Consider the following 22,500-nt stretch of genomic DNA (forward strand, 5'->3'; position numbering starts at 1 on the left):
TAGCTAGATGACTTACTTATCAAATGTACATTTTGTGATATTCCCGCAGTTCTGCATCCAGTTAAATGCATGATTCAAGTAAATCGCGCAATGCCAACATGTGTGAAAGGGAGCAACACGGTAATTGTCGGGCATTTCGTTCAAGTGTGAACGGTGAAAATGCCCGGTTGACACGGCTTGGTATTCCATGGAAATTACAGGGAACTATGTGTGAAAGAGGCTTAAGTGTCCACTCTCTTTGTCTGTGTCTCTCTAGATCTGGAAAAGTGCCGGAACGCCACTTTGCGAGAGGACATAACCAAGATTTTTCTAAACTAAAACAGGAAGCTTCAGGCGAAGGACATACTAGAGTCCTTTGGCTTTGTATGGAATAGTCTGTTTGGTTAATAAGAAACATACCAAATAGTGACCCGGTAACACAGCACTGTATGTTTTGTGACCACTAAATGGCGCTGTTGGTCAAGTTTAAAGTCACGCTTGCAGAGGGACATCTGAAGGATCAACACAGCAACAATATTTAAATTCAACATATTTCCATTGCAACTGGACATACCAGACACCTACACAGATAAAGATATTGTCATATTCCAATCCATAAAAAAGATATGTGCAATAAAGTGTTATGTATGTATGTATGTATCAGTGGAGGCTGGTGACTTCCAGAATTGAGGAGGCCAAATTTTTTTCCGCTTGCTCGCTTCACTCGCGATGGAATGTTCCCTGTTCTTCTTATCTGTCTTTGTTAAAAATTATTAATTTGTGTTTGGCGGTACTGAGGGGATTGGGACACGCTCAGGATGGTGGATGAAGCAGCTTTTATTGCCTGCACAATGGGTCATCAAATAAACAAAACAATTGGCATGAATCTCTGGTCCGCCTGCAGCAGCTATTGTCCCTTCTGCTCAGGCTCACAACATTCACCACAACATACTACATACAATCAATGACATGTCAAAAGCACTCAAACACTATGTCAATCAGACACACAACATACAATTCAGAACAATACTTCATCCATTTCTAATATTTATCCTGCAGAACAGCACTCATACGCGTGTGGCGGAAAAAGGTACTACACGGAGGCCAGGCCTCCTGTGCCCACCCATTTTCAGTGATTTGGCCAATCACATTATTGCCATGAAAAAAATTGCATTACATTGACTTCTATGAGAAACCACTTTCCGACAGGAGGCCTGGCCTCCGTGTAGTACCTTTTTCCGCCACACGCGTGTATGAGTGCTGTTCTGCAGGATAAATATTAGAAATGGATGAAGTATTGTTCTGAATTGTATGTTGTGTGTCTGCTAAAAAATATAATTATTGCTTTTTTAAATCTCTCTCTCTTCTCTCAAATTATTGGGGAGGCCAGGCCTCCTCCACCTCTATGGAGGAGCCTCCACTGGTATGTATGCACACACACACACAGACATGCACACGCATACACAGACACACACACAGACATACACATGCACACACGCATACACAGACACACACACACACACACAGCAGTGGCACAGATGGGCTGCATCCCTTTGTACTATGGTCAAGGACACGCATGCTATCACCACTACTGCTATTGACCGCTGGCCTGAGCTAGATTACTCTTCCTGCTACGACTGGTGGACTGATGATTCACTTGCTTAGTCAAATGTATTGATTATAAGTCGCTTTGGAATAAGGTGTCTGCTAAATACCAAATATGTATTTGAGTGTGTGGTGACTGGGGTATTTGAGTGTGTGGTGACTGGGGTATTTGAGTGTGTGGTGACTGGGGTATTTGAGTGTGTGGTGAAGGGGGTATTTGAGTGTGTGGTGACTGGGGTATTTGAGTGTGTGGTGACTGGGGTATTTGAGTGTGTGGTGAAGGGGGTATTTGAGTGTGTGGTGACTGGGGTATTTGAGTGTGTGGTGACTGGGGTATTTGAGTGTGTGGTGACTGGGGTATCTGAGTGTGTGGTGACTGGGGTATTTGAGTGTGTGGTAAATGGAGTCTATATGTGTTGTTTGGGGGCGAGGCGATCAAACAAGACCAAAGTCTGTCGACAGACACTGCTGCTGTCGGTTATTGTTGGCTCTACTTTCAACACAGTAAACAGCAGGGATCGGCACAACAAATATGTTGAATTGACAAATGTTTTGATGTGGTGAATACTTACTTCCACCACTGTAAATTAAATATAAGTACAGATAACCAGATTGTTGCATTTGACTTCCATTTATCTGCTTGTATTTGATATTATTTGTTGTATTTTTGATTTCATTATCCAGGTTTAAGGAAAGCTCATGCTGAAAAAGACACAAGTGAAACAGCATTTCAGTTATGTTAAAATGGGCCAATTTACTATATTGCACAATTTTGTTTAGTTGGGGAGTATTTTAGATTTGAGCATTTCAGAAGTTTAAGTGTACATGCACATTGTGTAGCCAATCATATCACAGCTCTGCTCACAGAGTATATAAAGAATAATGAACTTTGAACTTTGATAGGGCGCTATATTAGAGTGTGTGTAGACCAGAGAGAGAGGCAGTGCAGCGTGAGACAGAGAGATATGATGCTGGTGTTGTGTGTTGTGGTGGCTGTGGGCCTTCTGTCCCTGGGTGAGGCGGCCCCCCTCACTAACACCTGTCAGGACATGCTGACACCACTGCAGCTGACTGGACCAGACCTGGTGAGTACCGTCTGTCTGTCTGTCTGTCTCTCTGTCTGCTGTCTGTCTGTCTCTCTGTCTGCTGTCTGTCTGTCTGTCTGCCTCTGTCCTTCTCTCTGTCTGTCTGTCCATATTCATCTATCTCTACATATCTAGTCTTTCTGTCTAGTCTGTCTGTCTGTCCATAGGGTGAGCGGGTAGCAACGTTTTTGATTGGTGTTTCAGGTGTTTGTACCAGGTGGGTGGAGGCGGGGCGGGTGGTGTGTGTGTGACCCCCTCTAGCGGTTGTGGCTGTGAACAACCTCATAGTGTTAATGCCAGCGGCCGGGACTGATGTCTGTGTCTGCCTGTCTGTCTGTGCATCTGTCTGCCTGTCTCTCTGCCTGTGTGTCTGTCTCTCTGTCTGTGCATCTGTCTGATTGTCTCTCTGCCTGTGTGTCTGTCTCTCTGTCTGTGCGTCTGTCTGATTGTCTCTCTGCCTGTGTGTCTGTCTCTCTGTCTGTGTATCTGTCTGTCTGTCTCTCTGCCTGTCTGTCTGTCTGTGTATCTGTCTGTCTGTCTGTCTGCTGTCTGCCTCTCTGTCTGCCTGTCTCTCTGTCTCTCTGTCTCTCTGTCTGCCTGTCTGCCTGTCTGTCTGTCTGTCCATATTCATCTATCTCTACATATCTAGTCTGCCTGCCTGTCTGTCTGCCTCTCTGTCTGTCTGTCCGTCCGTCCGTCCGTCCATATTCATCTATCTACATATCTAGTCTGTCTGTCTGTATCTATTTGTATGCGTCTGTCAGTTGTTGTATCTCTCTGTCTTTATCTCTGTCTATCTTTATCTGTCTGTCTGTGTCGATGTCTGTCTTGGGAAAGTCTGTCCAAACTTTTGACTGGTACTGTGTCTGTCTGTCTGTCTGTCTGGTCAGTTTCTAGGGAAGTGGATGCTTGTCGGCATGAGCCAAGAGAGGTTAGAGAGCACAAACAGGGCGATAAACACCACATTTGTTGACGCAGGCTGGTTGGAGGTGACCCAGGGTTCCAGCAACACAACACAGGATATCCTCTACGTTCATAAAAGGTAACCGAACCAAAATACACACACACACACACACACACACGTACGCAGGCTCAGGCACACACACACACACACACACACAATCGTACACACAAGCACACACACGCACAAAAAAAGCACACACACATACTCAATCATACACACATACATACATACACTCACTCACACACACACACACACACACACACACACACACACACACACACACACTAGATAATTTATGTCCATTTGTTTCCTGACAGGGGTGATGTCTGCTATAGTGTCAGATACAACAGGTCATTCGACAAGAACACCTTCACCATGGGTTAGTACCGACAAAGTGTGTGTGTGTGTGTGTGTGTGCGTGTGTGTGTGTGGATTGGTTGTTAGGGTTACATAACTGATGAATTAAAATAACTCTACAGACCTCCAAAGATTTAAATGTGTGTGTGTGTGTGTGTGTGTGTGTGTGTGTGTGTGTGGTTTACAGAGGAACCTTATCAGTCTACACAGAACCTCTACAGGACAACTTGTCCTGACTGCCTCCTCATCAGAGACTCCACCACCGTCTTCGGGGAAACCTTCGTCAGCCTTCAGATCTTGAGTACGAAAATGTGTGTGTGTGTGTGTGTGTGTGTGTGTGTGTGTGTGTGTGTGTGTGTGTGTGATGGCAAAGTTTATTCATATGAATGGTTATTTGTGATCAGGGCCCTGAGTTTTTCCTTACCAGCTGACCTGACCAGGAAAAACTCCAGGTGCCCACATTCACAAAGGTTTTGATTACATAACTACAATTACATTTTAAAATGATACGATAATGTCATGGAATGTGTCCGCAAAGACTTGAAGTTTTGGGACTGAAGATAATTCGTCTACAGTGGGCGAAATAAGTATTCTTATAAAAAAAAGAAGTAATTCAACATATTATATAACATATTATATATTTCCATTGCAGCGATTTACATGGCATTTAGACCATGTGAGTTACCATTAAAAATTTGATTTTCCAGTCAACTGTCCCTTTTAATCAACAGGTAAGAGACGAGAGCTCTCCGCTGATGAACTGGACACCTTTAAGCAGCAGGCCAAGTGTCTGACCTTTAACCCCCCCACCATCCTGGACCCAAAGATGGGTCAGTAGCTTCTTGCCACAAAGTCTCTCTGCAGTGCAACTGATTGTTGCCTGGGGGCACAAAATGGCCGCCAATGGCCAAGTGTTAAACAGAACGACTATGTCTAGCGTACGTATACATTTGGAAACCTAGCAGTGAAGTCATCTCTCTCTCCACTCTGAGTAAGTAGACTATCTAGTAAGCTGGACTTCTGATAAGTTGATACCTGTCTTGTTATTAGTAATAGAGTAAATAACTGTCTGTTTTAAGGCAACAATCTAGTTAAAATTGGACTACTGATACCTGTCTGTTCATTAGTAATAGTGATAGGAAAAGTAATGATTGCTGTCTGTTTTAAGATTATCTAGTTAAGCTGTCTGTTTTCAAAACAAAGGCTTCAGAGTCATTCTGGTGAAACTAACCAGTTTCTGACCAAGTAGGTGTTAACTTGTAGTAGGAGGAGACTTCTAGCTCCCCTATATAGTGGATAGACCAAGGCCAGGGAGGTCATACAGGCGACTTGTGAGAACACCTGTCAGTCGTTGTCATTAGTGCTCGTTAGTGGGGAGTGGCTACAAGCCTGCTAGTGTCCATAAATATCTGGCCTGTCTGAGAGCGACAGCCTCCTGACACTAAGACCCGTGACAACAAGACAAGGGAGTCTATCTGTGGAAAGCCTGAGAGGAAGCCAGGGTACTTAGTACCTTCTCTTCCAGTGTTTGTAGTGTTGCTGTCTTCTCTTGGCACATCGGTCTACTGAGTGCACTTAGCTACCCCTACTTCTGTTGGTTCATTAGCCCTCTTCCCCTCTACGGACCTATATCCCAATGTGCTTTCTCCCTATTCCTGTTCTTCTGACACTCAGGAGGACACCTAGATGCTACACCCCCCCTAGCAACCCTTCCAATCTCATCTACCCACCTCTTTCTACTGACCATGACTTTATCGCCGCAGGCGGTCTCTGGAATTGCCAGTCGGCGGTCCGGAAAGCTGACGCTATCTCAGCTTATGCATCTCTTATGGCCCTCAATTTCCTTGCTCTCACTGAAACCTGGATCACACCAGAAAACACAGCTACACCAGCAGCCCTCTCTGCCGCCTACTCCTTTTCTCATTCCCCTAGACCCTCTGGTCGAGGGGGAGGCACAGGACTCCTCATCTCGCCCAAGTGGTCACATACTGTCCTTCCCCTGGCACACTTGTCTATATCCTCCTTTGAATTTCATGCTGCTTTCGTCTCCTCCCCGGTCAAACTCCACATTGTTGTCATCTATCGCCCCCCAGGCCAGCTCGGTGACTTCCTAGGCGAGATGGATGGCCTTCTCAGCTCCTTCCCTGATGATGGCACTCCGCTCGTACTACTAGGTGACTTCAATTTCCAATCTGAGAAGCTTCTCTCATCTGGAGTACTTGACCTTCTCCTCTCCTTCGGCCTTACCCTGTCCCCCTCTCCTCCGACTCATAAGGCAGGCAATCAGCTCGACCTTGTCTTCACTAGATCTTCCCACACTTCCAACCTTACCGTTACCCCTCTTCCAGTTTCTGATCACCACTTTATATCCTTCTCCCTTCCCCTCAAAACTTCCTCTTCCCTCTCAGCCTCTAACCACTTAAGACCCTCTCGTCGTAACCTACGTACCCTGTCCCCCATCACCCTCTCTTCTTCTGTCCTATCCTCCCTACCCTCTGTCGAATCCTTCTCCCTTCTATCCACTGATGCGGCATCCTCAACCCTGCTGTCCGCTCTCACCTCATCCTTCGACACCCTCTGTCCACTAACCCTGAAGCCAGCTCGATCCTCTCCTCGAGCTCCCTGACTCTCTGAAACGCTACATGCTTGTAGACTAGAGCTCAGAGCAGCTGAGAGGAAATGGAGAAAAACTGGCCTTTCTGATGACCTTAACCTCTATCACTCTCTCCTTGCCAACTACGCCTCCTCGGCATTAGCTGCTAAAGCATCCTATCATTCCAAAATACATTCTTCTGCCTCTAATCCTAGAAAACTGTTCTCCACTTTCTCTTCACTCCTTAATCCACCTCCTCCCCCTCCTCCTTCCTCCCTGTCCGCCGATGACTTTGTCACCTACTTTGAAAAAAAGGTGGACGACATCAGCAGCACCTTTTCCCCCCCACCTCTCCCTCCTCCCACTAACAATGCTAACACCCCTTCCAAACTCTCTCCTCGACACTCGGTCTCTGGATTGTCATCTTTTTCCCCCCTCTCCCCCGATGAGATTCTCACACTTATCACATCAAAGCGGGCAACCACATGCCCTCTAGATCCCATCCCCTCCCCCCTTCTCCAATCCATTTCCGCCGACATACTTCCTTACCTTACCACCCTAATCAACTCCTCCCTATCCACAGGATCTGTCCCAGCGGCCTTCAAAATAGCCAGAGTCAAGCCTCTCCTCAAGAAACCTACCCTTGACCCATCATCTGTCCACAATTACAGACCTGTATCCCTTCTCTCCTTCCCTTCCAAAACCCTTGAACGCGCGGCATCTAAACAACTGACTGACTATCTCCGGAAGATGGATCACTTAGACCCCCACCAATCCGGCTTCAAGGCTGGGCATTCCACTGAGACTGCGCTCCTTGCTGTCACGGAAGCCCTCCACTCTGCCCAAGCTTCCTCCCTCTCCTCTGTTCTCATTCTCCTTGACCTGTCTGCTGCCTTCGACACAGTCAATCACCAGATCCTTCTCTCCATCCTCTCAGACCTGGGCATCTCTGGCACCGCACACTCCTGGTTTTCTTCCTACCTGGCGGGCCGCTCCTACCAGGTGACCTGGAGAGAATCGCTGTCTTCTCCACGAACCCTTTCCACTGGAGTACCCCAGGGTTCTGTCCTAGGGCCCCTACTTTTCTCCCTCTACACCAAGTCTCTTGGTTCGGTAATCTCTTCACATGGGCTCTCCTACCACAGCTACGCAGACGACACTCAACTCTTCCTGTCCTTCCCCCCGTCTGATGTACACGTGGCAACCCGTATCTCAGCATGTCTCGCTGACATTTCAACTTGGATGGCTGACCACCAACTCAAGCTCAATCTTAACAAGACCGAGCTCCTCTTCATCCCCGGGAAAGCCTGACCTCTCCAAGACTTCTCCATCACAGTGGAGAACTCTACTGTAACCCCCTCCCTGACAGCCAAGAACCTTGGAGTGATCCTGGATAACCGACTATCCTGTGCGGAGAACATTGCAGCAACGGCTCGCTCCTGCAGATTCTTCCTCTACAACATCAGAAGGATACAACCATTCCTTACCAGAGAGGCAGCGCAACTCTTGACCCAGGCACTGGTCATCTCCTGCCTGGATTACTGCAATGTACTCCTGGCTGGGCTCCCCGCTTCAGCCATTAGACCTCTGCAGCTCATCCAGAATGCTGCTGCCCGGCTGGTATTCAACCTCCCCAAATACTCGCATGTCACCCCTCTCCTTCGCACCCTGCACTGGCTCCCGATAGCAGCTCGCATCAGATTCAAGACCCTGGTGCTTGCATACCAGGCAGCTAAAGGGACAGCCCCTGCCTACCTGAAGGAAATGGTAACCCCCCAAACCCCTGCCCGCTCACTCCGCTCCTCCACCTCGGCTGGCCGACTGGCCCCACCTCCTCTACACAGCAGTCGGGCTGCCCGATCACGTCTCTTCACAACACTGGCTCCCCGCTGGTGGAATGAGCTCCCCACGGCTGTCAGAACGGCTGAGTCACTACCCATCTTCCGTCGTAGACTGAAGACCCATCTCTTCAGGTTACATCTTAACTGCTCCTCCTGAGACATCTTCTGACCCTCACCACTACGTCTCCTAAAGACACCCGCTTTCCCCTCTACTGTGTCCCTAAGAACTTCTATTGCCCCCCTTGTACTGTTTCTCAGTTTCTCCAGAAAAACAAAAAAACAAAAAAAGTTTTAGTAGAAGGCGATAGGGAGAAGGTTTTTTCTTCTATCAGTGGCCCCGGGCCCGAGCTAGATTACTCTTCCTGCAACGAATGGTGGACTGCTGATTCACATGCTTAGTATTCAAATGTATTGATTTTAAGTCACTTTGGAATAAGGCGTCTGCTAAATGCCAAAAATGTAAATGTAAATGTAAATGCGTACACCACCTCTCTCTGTCTGTGTTCCTCTAGATCTGGAAAAGTGCCAAAACAGCACTTTGCGACAGGACATAACCGACGGATGGAGGGAAGACAGAAAGGAAGTCGGAAAGGGAGTCAAAGAGTTCATCGATAAGCTTCAGGCGATGAACACGCAACAGTTTATTGCCTTTCTTTGGGATGACAAAAAGTTACCCGGTAACACTGAATTGTATGTTTCGTGACCACTAGATGGCGCTGTTGGTCAAGTTTAATGTCCCCTTGCAGAGGGACATCTGAAGGAAGGCTGAGGAGATGAAATGTTGGTGATGTGATTAAATGGAAAAGCAACGAGCAAACAGTGTGCCACTTTTACCTCCATTAATGGTGTGTGTGTGCGTGTGTGTGTGTGTGTGTGTCTGTGTGTGTGTCTATCTATCTATCAAATTAGTGCATCTATCTATGAATCTATCTATCGCTCTCTCTCTCTCTCTCTATAATAATACATTAGACTTATATATAGCGCTTTTCTAGACACTCAAAGACAAACTGAAAAGATTGAGTAGTAATAATAAAAAGAAACCAAAAATAAATAAAAGAAAGTATAGGGGCCTAATTAAAGTAGTGCTTGGGACACGTGGGGAGGGGGAGTGGGTTAACTGGTGAAGGCCAGCTTGAAGAGGTTGGTTTTGAGGGCCTGTTTTGAGGGCCAGCTTGAAGAGGTGGGTTTTGAGGGCCTGTTTAAATGAGGGTATTGGCCTGTCTGATGTGGTTGGGGAGGGCGTTCCAGAGGGACGGGGCTGCGGCTGAAAAGGCCCTATCACCCCAGGTCCGGAGCTTGGTCCTGGTGGTCTTGAGGGTGGTTTGGTCGTCAGACCTGAGGCAACGGGAGGGGGTGTAGAGGGGGACGAGGTCGGCAAGGTAGGAGGGGGTCAGATTGTTGATGGCTTTGTAAGTGGTGAGTAGGATTTTGAATTGGATCCTGTATTTGACCGGGAGCCAGTGTAGGTTTTGGAGGACAGGGGTGATGTGGTCACGGCGGCGAGTGGAGATGAGCAGACGGGCAGCAGAGTTCTGGACGTATTGGAATTTGTTTAGGATGTTATTAGGCAAGCCGTAAAGGATGCTGTTGCAGTAGTCGAGTCGGGAAGTTATGAGGGCGTGGATGAGTGTTTCAGCAGCGGAAAAGGACAAGGAGGGTCGGATGCGGGCAATGTTCCTGAGGTGGAAAAAAGGTGATTTAGTCACCTGGTTGGCATGGGGAAGGAACGAGAGGGTGGGGTCAAAGATGATGCCGAGGTTGCGGACCTGGTTGGAGGGGGTAACGGTGAAGCCATCGATGTTGAGTGAGAATGTCTGGGTGGAACGGGTGACGGACTTTGGGCCGATGATGAGGATTTCCGATTTATTGCAGTTGAGTTTCCGAAAATTCAGTTGCATCCATGATTTTATGTCGCTGAGGCAGGTAGTGAGAGTGGAGTGGGTCTTAGGGGAGATGGTTTTAGAGGAGAGGTAGAGTTGGGTGTCATCTGCATTAGGGATGCTCCGATCTGGATTTTTGGGGCCGATACCGATCACCGATTTTTTTCCTCAAGATCAACCGATACCGATACCGATACCGATTTTTAAAAAAATACATAACTGTAGGCCTACTGACTGGATAGCCTACATATTTTTTGCTTTTTAGACAAAAGTTTTGATCCATTAGGCACCAAGCAAACGCAGACCCATTTTTATGGCATAGTAAAAGTCTGGCCTATCACCCAGTTAGGGCCTGAAGCCCAAGTCAGTCGATATGGCTGTATAAAAGACATCATAAACGTGGCCTTCATGGTTTACATACTGTTACGTCCTCCTATGTTTTCTGTTCAGTTATCTGTCTTCCCCAGAAAAAAAGAAAAAAAAAAAGATCGGTTTTTGCGATCGGCCATTTTTGCCGATCACCGATCGAGTCATTTGGAGTGAAATCGGCCGATTTAAATCGGTGGCCGATAAATCGGAGCATCCCTAATCTGCATAGCAGTGGAAGCGGAGGCCGTGGCGGCGGAGGACCTGTCCAAGGGGAAGGATGTACAGGATGAAGAGGAGGGGGCCTAGCACTGAACCCTGGGGGACACCGTGGGTGACTGGAGCAGTGGAGGAATTTACAGTTATTTATTGAGATGTATTGATGTCTGTCTGAGAGATAGGATTTGAACCAGGAGAGGGCGGTGCCGGTTATGCCAATGTGTTGGAGACGGGTGAGGAGGATGGAATGGTTGATGGTGTCAAGGTCGCTGAGGTCGAGGAGGATGAGGATGGTGAGGTGGCCAGAGTCAGCAGAGAGGAGTATGTCGTTGTTGGGGATTTGTATTAAAATAACTAGAAGTGATCAATCATGTACTATGTGCTCATTTAAATAATATGTGACTGAAACCAGTTGAGAAAAAATGGGAAGGTCACGCAAAGCCAAAAGAGAGGTTCTGCTATTGAGCGACATGAAGAAGAAAAGCTCCTGACTAAAAGAAAGTATTATGATTCAAACCGCCTGTAAATGACTTATTTTTGCCTATGTGCTAACAACCATTTTGCACCTGCTGTTATGATATTCTATTTTCCTGTACTGATTTTATACTTTCATAACTAATGATTGATGATAAGTCTATTCTTCTATACTCTATTTTTACTTGTTAATCGAATCCCAAGTCATGGGACTCTGTGGGCCTGGCAACAGTTATGTTTTCACAAGCTATTCTGATAGCCTGAACATAGCCTACTGATCTAGTCATGAGGGAATGGGTTTGAAGATCAAATAACTGGCCAATTAGTGCTTTAGAACGCACGTAGAATACAACCAAAGTAACTGTATAAAAATGTCTGTACATCCTAAAAACATAACTGTGTGCATATGCTTACCTGTTTCTTAAAAACATAACAGAATGTGTGTGTGTTTAACGTTGCGCAAGACTAGGCTGCTCACACAGGTGGATACAGTTGCCGACAGAGTGTGCAACCACTCTCACCATGACAACGGCGGGGGGCCAGAAGAAGAAGATAACACACAGTCCCCTCGCACACACACCGAAAGGAGTTGAAGGCCACATGCCGAACTAGAACACTTGCTTACAAATCAAATGGTGACAGTTGCGACAGTTTTAATGCTTACAGTTAAAAACTACCAGATAGGGGGAGGAGGGACAGCCCATCCCCAAATGTTAAATCAAATGTATAAAGACTAGGTACCAAGGCGAAACTGGGCTCTTGTCTGGTGAAACTTCTGCAGTTAACCTATTGACGGCTAGCTGATACTGGCCTGCGGAGGTGAAACTAGATAGGACCCCTTTTCCATGGAATGAAATGCTATTGCTTGCTGATGTGCTCGAATAAAGATTCTCTTAAAGAACAGTTCAGTAGTGGTGCCTAGTATTTGACCGAATCATTTTATCTTAGAAGTTATATCAAGGACGTCTCGTTGAGATTAAACGAACTCGCTTGTATGTGAAGACTCTGTTAACTCATTTCTGGAGGAGTTGACCGCCCTACACTGACAGACAGAGTGGAGAAGTACAGACCACCAGTCTAAATGAATGAATGGAATGAATGGACTTTATTGTCATTGCTACAGTACAGGTACCAAACAACGAAATTTAGGAGGGGTGGCTCCCCTGGTGTTAGGAAAGGGGGAAAAAAACACTTTTTAAAAAATCACAAGAAGGGAAGGAGCTGGTTTACATAAATAAAGGCTATGTACACTATCCACTGTACTATACTGTACAGATAGACGACTAGGGTTGTCATATTGCACAAATAGTATTATTTCACATTTGTTTAAAGTGTCACAGTTTGCAGGCTTGAAATGTACATGTTTGTGCCTCAGCACTACACCTGATTTTTTCAGGCCAGCAGCTGCCATCAATCCGTCCAGACTGTCCAGGGCCCAGAACTTAGGTCTTTGCTGTGTTCAGGGCCTGGACGGCCCTGTGGTAGAAGCTGTTCTTCAGTCTGTTTGTCCTTGCGGCCAGGGTCCTGAACCGCCTTTTCGAGGGCAGCCTGGTAAAGTGTACGTACCCAGGGTGGGTCGGGTCCCTGGAGATCTTGGAGGCCTTCCTGAGACAGCGTGTGTTGTACAGCTCTTCCAGAGAGGGGAGGGGGGCGCCGGTGATCTTCTGTGCTGTTCTCACGACTCTCTGTAGCGCATTTCTCTCCGCTGTTGTGCAGCTGGAGAACCAGTTGCAGATGCCGTAGGTGAGGATGCTCTCCACTGCGCCGCGGTAGAAGGTCACCAGTATCTCCTGCTTGCTGTGTTCCTTCCTGAGGACTCTCAGGGTGTATAGCCGCTGTTGTGCCCTCTTGATGGTGTCTTTTGTGTTGTCCTTCCAGGTCAGGTCATCCCGCATGTGCATCCCCAGGAATCGGAGGGTTGAGACTCTCTCCACGCTCTCTCCGTCGATGAGCAGGGGCTGGATCTCGGACTTTTTCCTCCTGAAGTCTACGATGATTTCCTGGGTCTTTGACTTGTTCAGCAGCAGGTTGTTAACCTTGCACAGCTTGCTCAGTTGCTCTACCTCATCCCTGTACGCCGCCTCGTCCCCCCCCGAGATGCATCCCACCACGGTGGTGTCGTCTGCAAACTTTACGATGGAGTTGCTGGGGTGGACGGGGGTGAAGTCGTAGGTGTAGAGGTTGTAGAGGATGGGGCTTAGCACGCAGCCCTGGGGGGACCCAGTGCTGAGTCTGAGGGCTGTGGAGGTGTGGGGGCCCACCCGCACCCTCTGGGGGCGGTCGGTCAGGAAGTCCTTGATCCACGCACATATAGAGTGTGATAGACCCAGGTCTAGTAGTTTGGTCACTAGCCTGTCTGGAAGGATGGTGTTGAAGGCGGAGCTGAAGTCCACGAAGAGCAGTCTCGCGTAGCTGTTTCCCTTCTCCAGGTGGGATAGAGTGGCGTGGAGAGTCGTCGCAATGGCGTCCTCTGTGGACCTGTGGGCTCTGTAGGCGAACTGGTATGGATCCAGGTTGGGCGGGAGGCGTGTGAGTATGTGGGCCCGGACTAGTTTCTCGAAGCACTTCATGATGATTGGTGTGAGTGCCACCGGGCGGTAGTCGTTTAGGCAGCTCACCGTGCTTTTCTTCGGGACTGGGATGATAGTTGAGGTTTTCAGGCAGGGTGGGATGGTGGCCTGGGACAGGGACTGGTTGAAGATGTTGGTGAAAACCCCGGCCAGCTGGTCGGCGCAGTCCCTCAGCACCCGTCCCAGGACGCCATCCGGCCCCGAGGCTTTCCTGGGGTCCACCGCCTTCAGTACGCGTCTCACTTCATGCTCTGTGAGGGTGAGGCTGCTGAGAGCTGGAGAGAGTGGTGTTTGTGTTGTGGTTACCTCCGTTCGCCCCTCGTCGAACCGGGCGTAGAAGGTGTTCAGCTTTCCCGCCAGCAGGGGGTCGTCCTCTGCGGCTGTGAGCCTGTTGCCTCTGAAGTTTGTCATCTGCTGAACCCCCTGCCACATCCGCCTGGAGTCGTTGCTCAGGAGGCATTCCTCAATCTTCTCTCTAAAACTACCAGATGGATCAGTTAGGCAGCAAAGCTCTGTTTTCTCTTTACTCTGGAGACGATGGCTGGTGTTGGAGACTGAGGAGTCGAGTATCGAGTCTGTAAGGGGTGACTGGGAATCATGGAGCATGGACATTCTCCTCTGTAACAGCTAAGGGATGAGCTCCAACTTGTATCCACAACCAAGCCAGAAGAACAGAAATGTGAGTAAACTCTCTTGTTGATTAATCATCATATTTAACATGATTGAACTCTGATGGAAATGTTCATTCTGAATGTTGTTGTGATACTGAGTAGTAAAAATACTATGACAGTTTATTGTTCTTGTTGATAATTAACCAGGAAGAGTGTGCTCTGCTAGAAATGTGTACTTGTGTCGTGTTGTAAATGGACTGACTCACCTAATCTGTCCCCCCCCTCTCTTTCTCCCTCTCTCTCTCTCCCTCTCTCTCTCTCTCTCTCCCTCTCTCTCCCTCCCTCTCTCCCTTTCTCCCCCCCTCTCCCTCTCTCTCTCCCTCTCTCCCTCTCTCCCTTTCTCCCCCCCTCTCTCTCTCCCTCTCTCCCTTTCTCCCCCCCCCTCTCTCTCTCGCTCTCTCTCTCCCTTTCTCCCCATCTCTCTCTCTCCCTCTCTCCCTTTCTCCCCCCCCTCTCCCTTTCTCCCCCCCTCTCCCTCTCTCCCTTTCTCCCCCCCTCTCTCTCTCTCTCTCCCTCTCTCCCTTTCTCCCCCCCTCTCTCTCTCTCTCTCCCTCTCTCCCTTTCTCCCCCCCCCTCTCTCTCTCTCCCTTCCTCCCCCTCTCTCTCTCTCTCCCTTTCTCCCCCCCCCCTCTCTCTCTCTCTCTCCCTTCCTCCCCCCCCTCTCTCTCTCTCCCTCTCTCCCCCCTCTCTCTCTCTCTCCCTTCCCCCCCCCTCTCTCTCTCTCCCTCTCTCCCCCCCTCTCTCTCTCTCTCCCTTCCTCCCCCACCCTCTCTCTCTCTCCCTCTCTCCCCCCCTCTCTCTCTCTCTCTCCCTTTCTCCCCCCCTCTCTCTCTCTCGCTCTCTTTCTCCCTTTCTCCCCCCCTCTCTCTCTCTCGCTCTCTTTCTCCCTTTCTCCCCCCCTCTCTCTCTCTCGCTCTCTCTCTCCCTTTCTCCCCCCCTCTCTCTCTCTCTCTCTCTTCCTTTCTCCCCCCCTCTCCCTTTCTCCCCCCCTCTCCCTCTCTCCCTTTCTCTCCCTCTCTCCCTTTCTCCCCCCCTCTCTCTCTCTCTCCCTCTCTCCCTTTCTCCCCCCCCTCTCTCTCTCTCTCCCTCTCTCCCCCCCCCCTCTCTCTCCCTTCCTCCCCCCCCCTCTCTCTCCCTTTCTCCCCCCTCTCTCTCTCTCTCTCTCTCTCTCTCCCTTCCTCCCCCCCCCTCTCTCTCTCCCTCTCTCCCCCCCTCTCTCTCTCTCCCTTCCTCACCCCCCCTCTCTCTCTCTCCCTCTCTCCCCCCCCCTCTCTCTCTCCCTTCCCCCCCCCTCTCTCTCTCTCCCTCTCTCCCCCCCTCTCTCTCTCTCTCTCTCCCTTCCCCCCCCCCCTCTCTCTCTCTCTCCCTCTCTCCCCCCCTCTCTCGCTCTCTCTCCCTCTCTCCCCCCCTCTCTCTCTCTCTCTCTCCCTTCCCCCCCCCCTCTCTCTCTCTCTCTCTCCCTCTCTCCCTTTCTCCCCCCCCCCCTCTCTCTCTCTCTCTCTCGCTTGAAATTATTCTCTAAATCCTCACAGGAGGAAGGTTAGTTAGTTGTTTTGTTAGTTTGTTAGATAGTTAGTTAGATACTGTAGGAGGGTAATTCTATATTCTAGGCCTTTATTTACTTTCAAAGGGTGCGGGGCACCAAACTCTTAAGTTGACCTATGACCTCTTTTCCCAGTTCCTTCAATATAATATATAACATGTAAGATATTGGTCATTGATAGAGAATGTTAGTGAGGCTGTTGCCTGATTAGACATATTACATTTAGTCATGTGAAAATGTTTGTTATGTAACATATAAACTAGGCCATGTTCTGTCAGGTTATAACCTTACCTCAACATTGTTCAGATACACCATCATTTCATTGGATGAGAAATATCTTGCCCCACCCCTCCCATGGTCACACATTAGCAGGTAACTCACCTGATCTGTCCTCTGTGTCAATCAGTAGAGAAGGTCAGTCTCAGTCTAACCTCTCTGTCAGACAGCAGCCATCAGACTGTCTTTAGTCCTGACTGACAGACAGAGTGGAGAAGTACAGACCACCAATCTAAAACTACCAGATCGATCAGTTAGGCAGCAAAGCTCTGTTTTCTCTTTACTCTGGAGACGATGGCTGGTGTTGGAGACTGAGGAGTCGAGTATCGAGTCTGTAAGGGGTGACTGGGAATCATGGAGCATGGACATTCTCCTCTGTAACAGCTAAGGGATGAGCTCCAACTTGTATCCACAACCAAGCCAGAAGAACAGAAATGTGAGTAAACTCTCTTGTTGATTAATCATCATATTTAACATGATTGAACTCTGATGGAAATGTTCACTCTGAATGTTGTCGTGTGTGAACTGTGATACTGAACAGTAGAAATCATATAACTGTTTATGGTTCTTGTTGATAATTAACCAGGAAAAGTTTGCTCTGCTGGAAATATGTACTTGTGTTGTGTTGTTGTGTGAGCTATGATACTGAGCAGTAAATGTTGTGTAACTGTATATGGTTCTTGTTGATAACTAATTGAAAAAAAAGAGACCGCACACCGCAGAAAGCTTAGGCGAGGTGCTGGCGACGGAGCAGAATACTAAAGGAGAAAAAAGAAGCTGCACACTTGTTCCAGATGTAAAAAGTCTATATTTATTGACGGTTTCGGCCGTTGATTGAATCGGCAACACCGGTGAGGACACACCTACGTGAGATTACACATTACGTCATGAATACATGGACAAAGCAGTCGGTGTTACATATAAGAAGGGGCGTCATAAACTGGTGTGACAGCTAATATGTAACACCGACTGCTTTGTCCAGTCAGTTTGTCTTTATGACGTATTGTGTAATCTCACGTTGGTGTGTCCTCACAGGTGTTGCCTATTCAATCAGCCTATACCTGTCTCTTTATTAATGGCTGACATGCACCAGTTTGTTTGTAAGACTTGACAAAGGCTACGGCCGAAACCATTGTCAATAAATGTACACTTTTTACATCTGGAACGAGAGTGTGCGGCTTCTACTTTATCCTTTAGTCTTGTTGATAATTAACCAGGAAGATAACTATGATGTATCATATGATATTAACAGTGATGGTCCAGAGGAGGGGACCACTGCCTCTAAAATGAGTCTCTCTGGGGAGAGAGAGGAGGGGACCACTGCCTCTAAAATGAGTCTCTCTGGGGAGAGAGAGGAGGGGACCACTGCCTCTAAAATGAGTCTCTCTGGGGAGAGAGAGGAGGGGACCACTGCCTCTAAAATTAGTCTCTCTGGGGATGTTGAAGCCATGGGGTAAGACAAGAGTCTGGAGAATATTTATGATGATGATGATGATGATGATGACGATGAAGAAGATGATGATGATAGCTGCTTCATCCATAACCAGATTAATGTTAGACTTAGTAAAGTAGATATACTGTACTTCAATGCATACTGTAGTAACAGACAGTGTTGCAACTCTCACTAGAAGGCTTGTCCACGGAGGAGGAGAGTGGATCCTGGAGGGAGATGGCCACTAAACACCTAAAAGCTACAATACAGATATATTCATTTGGACTGGCCACACCTTCCACCAATGTTATTTAAAAAAAAAATATTCATCTGGCCCAAGAACTACGTTCAATTTAAATAACTTAGTTACAATGTCCTAAAACAACAATGGGTTTTAATCATATCTCAGTCAGTATACAGTAATTTGAATCTTGCCCCTTTAATGACTGTTCAAAAGGCTTTTCATATCTACAGAGTGGCTACAGAAGTAAAGCTGATGTTGTGATTTTGACAGGGTCCAGCAGAAGAGACCAGCCTCACCTGTACCCAGCTGTGTGTCCATGAAGAGTGACCACTCTATGGGACGTCCAATAAACTTCAGAGAAAGACCTTCTTATTCTGGTCAAAGGTTAGTTTGATGTTTATTCCCTGTAGTCAATATCCTGACGACTTACAGACACACTCATATGAACACATGACTTCCATTATCTTCTGTTAAACATGTGAGAATGTTGGTGTCTTTGTGTTATCCAGGGTCCAGCAGGAGAGACCAGCCTCACCTGTACCCAGCTGTGTGTCCATGAAGAGTGACGACTCTATGGGACGTCCAATAAACTTCAGACAAGGAACTAGTAAACAAGGGTAGGTGTAACATGGGGATGTGATGAACTAACTGTGAGACTAGGCCACCTGTTTGTTTCATGAGGTCCTCAGGTAACTATAATGAACTCAGGTTCTACTATCAAGGAGGGAGCACGGGAGTAAGGCCCACAATGCAACAATCATTTATTGTACAGCTTATAATCACATCATCTTCAGCTCTAGGAGCTCAGAGCATATTTATTATTAAAGGCAGAATTTCAAATGTTAGACTTAGTAATGTAGATATACTGTAGTTCAATGCGTACTGTACCAACAGACAGTGTTGCAACTCTCCTTAGAAGGCTTGTCCACGGAGGAGGAGAGTGGATCCTGGAGGGAGATGGCCACTAAAAACCTAAAAGCTACTTATAATACAGATATATTTATCTGGAATGGCTCCATCAACGTAATTTAAAAATATATATATTCATCTGACCCAGGAACTATGTTTAACTTTAAAAACTATTTTTACTTATTTATTGCCATGCAATCAACTTGTCAGTCAATTGTTAGAATTTGGTATTTTTTGCTCTAGACACAGGGTCGGTCATATTCGGCGCCCCGGGAGCAATTAGGGGTTAAGTGCCTTGCTCAAGGACACATGCAGCTCCCTCCTGAGGAGGTGATCGAACCAGCGACCTTCTGATTGCTAGCCGGCCACTCAAATCTCTAGACTAGTTACAATGGCCTAAAACAACAATGGGTATATCTCAGTCAGTATACAGTCTGAAACTTGCCCCTTTAATGACTGTGCAAAAGGCTTCTCATATCTACAGAGTGGCTACAGAAGTAAAGCTGATGTTGTGGTTTTGACAGAGTCCAGCAGGAGAGACCAGCCTCACCTGTACCCAGCTGTGTGTCTATGAAGAGTGACGACTCTATGGGACGTCCAATAAACTTCAGAGAAAGACCTCCTCATTCTGGTCAAAGGTTTGTTTGATGTTTATTCCTTGTAGTCAATGTCCTGACAACACACAGACACACTCATATGAACACATGACATCCATTCCATTATCTTCTGTTAAACATGTGAGAATGTTGGTGTCTTTGTGTTTGACAGGGTACAGCAGGAGAGACCAGCCTCACCTGTACCCAGCTGTGTGTCCATGAAGAGTGACTGGTCAATCGATCGTGGAATAACCTTCAGAGAAAGACCTCCTCATTCTGATCGAAGGTTAGTTTGAGGTTTAATTACCATAGTGGTCTTTGACGCTGCCAATAACATTCAGTAGTAGTATACACTCTTAACTTATTCTATTTGGGAAACTGGGCCTCATTCACACTTCTCTGGATAAAGACATCTGCTTATTTGTTGTTTTTACCCAGAATCCCCAGTGACCAGGTGGAGAGACCAGAGTCAGAGATTCCCAGTGGTCAGTCTGTCCAGAATCAAAGTGAACTGGCCTCCATATTCAAGGTGAGCTAAAGAGAACGTATGACATGGAAAATGGCTAAGTAATCCCCAATGCAAAAGTTATTTTTTTCCTGTTTCAATTATATGCCAAAGTCAAGTGATGTGATTTTTGTATTTAGTTTTTCTACTGGGTGTAAAGGTCAACCCATTATTAACTATCTCACTCCTCCTTTTTAATCTAAATGTTTCAGTTGCTTGAAGACAATGTCATCACTTTAGTGAGAAATCAGCTGAAGAGGTTCAAGAGGCTTATTTCTCAAGACTACCCAGAGTGCCTTGAGAGTGAGGGGGAGGAAGAGGAAGATGTAGAAGAAGAGAAGCAGGAGAGCAGTGCCAGAGAGGGGGCTCTGAAGATCACACTGCACGTCCTGAGGAACATGAACCAGAAGGAACTCGCTGACACACTGGAGAAACGTAAGAGACCTCATATGTTTACACAGAGAAGTGTTACTGGGCTGAAATATTATTGGAAATATAACTGTAATTACTATGTACTGTATATCCCTATTTGGTCACTCTTTATATTGTGTTGCCTCTATAACTTCATATCTCTGTAATTACAGCAGTAACAACATTGTTTGTGTATAATTGCATGGTTACAGGGTTGGACAGTTTCCTATATCATTCAACTACACTACATACTAATAATTACTACATAACAACTTGTTTCTAAAAAACAATGTATTAAAACAATGTAATGACAGTTACTGCAGGTATTGGTAAAACTTAATGTAAAGTGTGCCACAAATATTTTGTTAATTATTTTGTCATTCAGATGAGCTCGCTGTGGTGTGCCAACATGAGCTCAAGTCCACCCTGAAGAAGAAGTTTCAGTGTGTGTTTGAGGGAATAGCTGAGCAAGGCAAGCCAATACTACTCGATAAGGTCTACACAGAGGTCTACATCACAGAGGGAGGAAGTGGAGAGGTCAATAAGGAACATGAGGTCAGACAGATTGAGACAGCATCCAGGAGACCAGCAACGCAGGAGACACCAATCAAATGCACCGACATCTTCAAGCCTTTACCTGGACAAGACAAACCAAACAGAAGTGTGCTGACAAAGGGAGTCGCTGGCATTGGAAAAACAGTCTCTACTCAGAAGGTCATTACGGGATGGGCTGAAGGAGAAACCAATCAGGATGTCCAGTTCATATTTCCACTTCCTTTTCGGGAGCTGAATTTAATGAAAGAGAAGAAACGCAGTTTGAATGAACTTCTTGGTCATTTCTTCATTGAAATAAAAGAATCAGGAATCTCCAACTTTGACAAGTATAAAGTTCTGTTCATCTTTGATGGTCTGGATGAGTGTCGACTTCCTCTAGACTTCCAGAACAACGAGACATGTTGTGATGCCACAGAGTCAGTCTCAGTGGACGTGCTGCTGACAAACCTCATCAAGGGGAATCTGTTTCCCTCTGCTCTCATCTGGATAACCTCCCGTCCTGCAGCAGCCAATCAGATCCCTCCTAACTGTGTTGACCGGGTGACGGAGGTACGAGGGTTCAACAACCCACAGAAGGAGGAGTACTTCAGGAAGAGAATCAGTGATGAGAACCTGGCCAGCAGAATCAACACACACATGAAGTCATCAAGGAGCCTCCACATCATGTGCCACATACCAGTGTTCTGTTGGCTCTCAGCTGATGTTCTCGAGAGACTGTTGGGTGGAGCACAGAGAAGAGAGATGCCCAAGACTCTGACACAGATGTACACACACTTCCTGGTGTTTCAGACCAAACAGAGGAATGTGAAGTACCTTGGAGACCATGACAGAGATCCACACTGGGATAAAGCGCTAATTCTGTCACTGGGAAAACTGGCCTTCAAACAGCTGGAAAAGGGCAATCTGATCTTCTATGAGGAAGACCTGAGAGACTGTGGCATTGACGTCAGAGAAGCCTCAGTGTACTCGGGAGTGTGCACTCAGATCTTCAGAGAGGAGTGTGGGCTGCACAACGTGTTCAGCTTTGTGCATCTGAGCATCCAGGAGTTTCTAGCTGCTTTATATGTGTTCCTCACATTCAACAACAGCAATGAGAATCCACTGGTCAAACAGAAATCCTCACACTGGAAGCTATGGTCATCACTTACACGCAAGCCTCTAGTCGACTTACACAAGAGTGCAGTGGACATGGCCTTACAGAGTGAGAATGGACACCTGGACTTGTTCCTGCGCTTCCTCCTGGGCCTCTCACTGGAGTCCAATCAGAATCTCATACGAGGCCTTCTGACACAGACAGGAAGCAGCTCACAGACCAATGAGGAAACAGTCAAGTACATCAAGGAGAAGATCAGGGAGAATCCCTCTCCAGAGAGATGCATCAATCTGTTCCACTGTCTGAATGAGATGAATGACCATTCTCTAGTG

At 47.1% G+C, this 22,500-nt stretch overlaps 3 protein-coding genes across 4 annotated transcripts in view; all 3 read left to right on the top strand.

Moving 5' to 3' along the window:
- LOC308159862 (uncharacterized protein) overlaps positions 1-22,500 on the top strand; it is a 48,235-nt gene that overhangs the window by 3,895 nt on the left and 21,840 nt on the right. The window contains exons 6-7 of one of the 2 annotated variants that reach the window (XR_013937493.1): positions 257-619; positions 1,394-2,268. Coding sequence is in view for 1 of the 2 variants with exons in the window: in XM_080533679.1 (XP_080389805.1) it covers positions 257-318 (62 nt within the window). In the remaining variant the exon portion in view is untranslated. Of the gene's footprint in view, positions 1-256; positions 1,355-1,393; positions 2,269-22,500 lie in introns of those variants that run through there. The other variant, XM_080533679.1, reaches the window with a different exon arrangement.
- LOC308159859 (uncharacterized protein) overlaps positions 2,487-22,500 on the top strand; it is a 39,162-nt gene continuing 19,148 nt past the window's right edge. The window contains exons 1-5 of the mRNA XM_080533675.1: positions 2,487-2,669; positions 3,560-3,711; positions 3,951-4,012; positions 4,178-4,291; positions 4,722-4,820. Coding sequence (XP_080389801.1) covers positions 2,550-2,669; positions 3,560-3,711; positions 3,951-4,012; positions 4,178-4,291; positions 4,722-4,820 — 547 coding nt within the window. The 5' untranslated portion in view covers positions 2,487-2,549. The remainder of the gene's footprint in view (positions 2,670-3,559; positions 3,712-3,950; positions 4,013-4,177; positions 4,292-4,721; positions 4,821-22,500) is intronic.
- Positions 17,872-22,500, top strand: part of LOC308159651 (uncharacterized protein) — a gene marked incomplete at its 5' end in the record, with an annotated part of 15,557 nt that continues 10,928 nt past the window's right edge. The window contains 6 exons of the mRNA XM_080533468.1: positions 17,872-17,876; positions 18,609-18,716; positions 19,777-19,890; positions 20,043-20,133; positions 20,322-20,544; positions 20,906-22,500. The exon at positions 20,906-22,500 is cut by the window's right edge and continues 194 nt beyond it. Of these exons, the coding sequence (XP_080389594.1) occupies positions 17,872-17,876; positions 18,609-18,716; positions 19,777-19,890; positions 20,043-20,133; positions 20,322-20,544; positions 20,906-22,500 (2,136 nt within the window). The remainder of the gene's footprint in view (positions 17,877-18,608; positions 18,717-19,776; positions 19,891-20,042; positions 20,134-20,321; positions 20,545-20,905) is intronic.

The sequence above is a fragment of the Nansenia antarctica genome (genome assembly GCF_963989245.1).
Source record: "Nansenia antarctica genome assembly, chromosome: 6".
In the NCBI taxonomy this organism is placed as follows: Eukaryota; Metazoa; Chordata; class Actinopteri; order Argentiniformes; family Microstomatidae; genus Nansenia; species Nansenia antarctica.